This window comes from Carcharhinus amblyrhynchos, unplaced genomic scaffold (genome assembly GCF_965287045.1).
Source record: "Carcharhinus amblyrhynchos unplaced genomic scaffold, sCarAmb.v2.hapA chromosome_102, whole genome shotgun sequence".
Taxonomy (NCBI): domain Eukaryota; kingdom Metazoa; phylum Chordata; class Chondrichthyes; order Carcharhiniformes; family Carcharhinidae; genus Carcharhinus; species Carcharhinus amblyrhynchos.
The window spans coordinates 439,434-443,344 of NW_027649842.1; the positions used below are offsets into that span (position 1 = coordinate 439,434).

The 3,911-nt window shown below is 63.2% G+C and overlaps 1 protein-coding gene across 1 annotated transcript in view; it reads left to right on the plus strand.

Moving 5' to 3' along the window:
- LOC145338584 (contactin-5-like) overlaps positions 1–2,678 on the plus strand; it is a 12,499-nt gene extending 9,821 nt beyond the window's left edge. The window contains 4 exon segments of the mRNA XM_080182936.1: positions 388–565; positions 1,196–1,308; positions 1,491–1,659; positions 2,462–2,678. Coding sequence (XP_080039062.1) covers positions 388–565; positions 1,196–1,308; positions 1,491–1,659; positions 2,462–2,553 — 552 coding nt within the window. The 3' untranslated portion in view covers positions 2,554–2,678.
- The last annotated feature ends 1,233 nt before the right edge of the window (positions 2,679–3,911 follow it).

A 3,911-nucleotide genomic window follows, 5' to 3' on the forward strand; every position in this document is an offset into this window, starting at 1 on the left:
TATAGTTTTGTAGAATTCTCCTCCATTAAGCGGTCCATCTCAGCAGGGGGTGGTCAATACACTGCGCTGAATCCCATCAGAGGGATGTATCCAATCCTGGAAGCTGCCGGCGTCCCCCCCCCACACCCACCCATCCCGAAACACTTCAGGAAGGGTGTGGAGGCCTCGGTGGGGGGAGGAGAGCATTGCAGAGGGAGATTTACCCAGAATGACACCAGGAGAGGAGACGGGGGGAACTGGGAATGTTCCTATCGGATCGGAGAAGGTTGAGGGGGGCCAGGGGCGGGTGGGTGGGGTGGGGTGGGGGGGTCCTGGAGATTATGAGATACTCCCTAAACCCCGAGAGATGTGACCCTTCCTGCGTTATCTTATCTGTCTCTATCCCAGGTTAGTGTCTGGAAGGACCCGGAGCTGGAGCAGACAGTCAGCACTACGGGAAACGAGTCCTCGGCCCTGATCTCCGGATTGGAGGGGGACACGGCCTACCTAGTGACAGTCCGAGCTTTCAATGATGCAGGTCTCGGTCCGTCCAGCGTCCCCAGGACAGTCATCACCAAGAAATCCCGTAAGCGTTGCTGCTCCGATCGGTCTGTATGTCCCCAGTGTCTGATAGTAACTACCGCCTCTCGCACTCGCTCAGTGTACCCGAACAGGAGCGTGGCAATTAGGGGAATTTCACAGTAACTTCATTGCAATGTTAATGTGAGCCTACTTATGACATTAACAAATAGATTTAAACCTAACCTGCACATCTTTGGACACTAAGGGACAATTTAGCACGGCCAATCCACCCTAACCAGCGCATCTTTCAGACTGTGGGAGGAAACCGGAGGACCCGGCGGAAACCCACGTAGACACGGGGAGAATGTGCAGACTCTGCACAGACAGTGACCCAAGCCAGGAATCGAACCTGGGTCCCTGGCGCTGTGAGGCAGCAGTGCCAACCCACTGTGCCACCGTGCCGACCCTAACAATCAATGGTAACGTTCTATTGGCTTTCCTAATTATTCACTGTTGCTACATACGAGCCTCTTGTGATTCATGCCCTCAGACACCCAGATCCCTCTGCACCCTCTGCTGAGCTCTGCAGTCTCTCACTGTTTGGATAATGGCTTCTATTTGATCCTTGCTGTTAAGGTAGCCACTCTCACATTGCTGCCGTGTCTAATCGTTACCTCACCTCTCTGTGTTCCAGCTCCCAGCCAAGCCCCCCTCAATATCCTGTGGCATCAGGATGGCTCAGCGCTGACCCTGGACTGGGAACCGGTCGCTAACAGAGACAACGAGTCCAAGGTCATGGGATACAAGGTGAGGGGGCAAAGGTCACGGGTCAGATGCTGACCTCCGCGGTCAGAGGCCGGGATGGAATGGTCAGTCAAGGTGCGAGAGAGTCTGCATGTGTTCCGTATCTCACCAATCTCCTGACCACCAACTGTCTCTCTCTCTCTTTATCTCTCTCTCTGTCCCCCCCCCGCCCTCTCTGTCTGTAGGTGTTGTACCGTCGGGAAGGTCAGAGTGGGACTGAGGAGATTGAGACCCAGACTCCCTCGGCAGTTATCCCTCTGGATCAAGATGGCGTTTACATCATTGAGGTTCGAGCTGTCAGTGAGAGCGGGGACGGAACCATCAGCTCCCAGATCCGAGTCCCCAAATCATCAGGTAGGAGTCTGCTCCTTCCACTCCCAACACTCCCTCCGCCGTGGGGCCCTCGCCCCGGTGTCCCTCCGCCGCGGGGCCCTCGCCCCGGTGTCCCTCCGCCGTGGGCCCTCGCCCCGGTGTCCCTCTGCCGCGGGGCCCTCGCCCCGGTGTCCCTCCGCCGCGGGGCCCTCGCCCCGGTGTCCCTCCGCCGCGGGGCCCTCGCCCCGGTGTCCCTCCGCCGCGGGGCCCTCGCCCCGGTGTCCCTCCGCCGCGGGGCCCTCGCCCCGGTGTCCCTCCGCCGCGGGGCCCTCGCCCCGGTGTCCCTCCGCCGCGGGGCCCTCGCCCCGGTGTCCCTCCGCCGCGGGGCCCTCGCCCCGGTGTCCCTCCGCCGCGGGGCCCTCGCCCCGGTGTCCCTCCGCCGCGGGGCCCTCGCCCCGGTGTCCCTCCGCCGCGGGGCCCTCGCCCCGGTGTCCCTCCGCCGCGGGGCCCTCGCCCCGGTGTCCCTCCGCCGCGGGGCCCTCGCCCCGGTGTCCCTCCGCCGCGGGGCCCTCGCCCCGGTGTCCCTCCGCCGCGGGGCCCTCGCCCCGGTGTCCCTCCGCCGCGGGGCCCTCGCCCCGGTGTCCCTCCGCCGCGGGGCCCTCGCCCCGGTGTCCCTCCGCCGCGGGGCCCTCGCCCCGGTGTCCCTCCGCCGCGGGGCCCTCGCCCCGGTGTCCCTCCGCCGCGGGGCCCTCGCCCCGGTTCTCCTCCGCCGCGGGGCCCTCGCCCCGGTTCTCCTCCGCCGTGGGGCCCTGACTAAAGCCCACTCTCTTTTCCCTCTGACCAGGTGCTCCGGCCGATTCCTGTGCGTCCACTCAGAGCTCCTCTGCCTCGGTGACCCTCATTCTGGCCCTCGTGCTGCCCTCGGCCTCCTTGTAGCCCCCCTCCCCACTCGCCCAGCCAGTGGGGAGGGGCCACACTGGACCATCCATTGGCTGGAGGCGGACGGTGAAGGAATTGTGGGTCTGGAACCAGCCCACCCCCTGGTGGCCGGAGTGTGTGTGTGGGAGACTGTGGGAGGGGTCCACTGGATGGACAGCCAGTGACCACTCCACCCCCCTCCCCAGCCGAGGGGAGGTGCTGACCTGAGGAAGGAGGTTGTCTGAGTGAGGGACCCGCCCCATTGGACTCCGTACCGGACACAGGCTGAGTGACATCAGCTCTCAATGGACTTATGACCCAGGGAGAGGGCAGTGCGACCTCTGAACTACGACCTCTCAAGCTCAATGTGATCCCTGGCCAACCCCCCTCTCTCCCTCACCCTCAACCCCCCCTCTCTCCCTCACCCTTAACCCCCCCTCAATCCTTGCTTTCTGCCTCATCAGCACTCGCCCTCCTTCTCCCACTTGACCTCCATCCCTCCCATCCCTCAACCCGATGCTCCCTCAACATCCCTCCCTCCTCTTCACCATCACTCCCACCCCCTCACACTCTAATCCCCTGTGTCCCCCAATCTCCGTGTCCCTCTCTCCCCGTGTCTCCCCTTCTCTCCCCAATTTCCCTCCCCTTCTCTCTCTCTCTCTCGCCATGTCTCCCCCCTTCTCTCTCTCTCTCTCTCTCGCCGTGTCTCCCCCTTCTCTCTCTCTCTCTCTCTCTCGCCGTGTCTCCCCTCTCTCTCTCTCTCTCTCTCTCCCCCCGTGTCTCCCCTTCTCTCTCTCTCTCTCGCCGTGTCTCCCCCTTTCTCTACCCCTAACCCCCTCACTCTGCTACCCACCCTCACACACACTCTCTCCTCGTCCCTCATTCTCCTACTCCCCGTGAGAATCAAAACTGCATCGAATCCACAATTCTAGAAAGATCTACCTGGGTCTTCACAATGGAACGGGGCAGTGACACAGGGAGATACTCGCTGCGGCAAACGGAATAAACACATTTAGTTATAACAATTCACAATTAAAAGACTCATTCTTGAATGTGGGAGGGTCGGTGCCGAGGGAGCGCCGCACTGCGGGAGGGTCGGTGCCGAGGGAGCGCCGCACTGTGGGAGGGTCAGTGCTGAGGGAGCGCCGCACTGTGGGAGGGTCAGTGCTGAGGGAGCGCCGCACTGTGGGAGGGTCGGTGCCGAGGGAGCGCCGCACTGTGGGAGGGTCAGTGCTGAGGGAGCGCCGCACTGTGGGAGGGTCAGTGCTGAGGGAGCGCCGCACTGTGGGAGGGTCAGTGCTGAGGGAGCGCCGCACTGTGGGAGGGTCAGTGCTGAGGGAGCGCCGCACTGTGGGAGGGTCAGTGCTGAGGGAGCG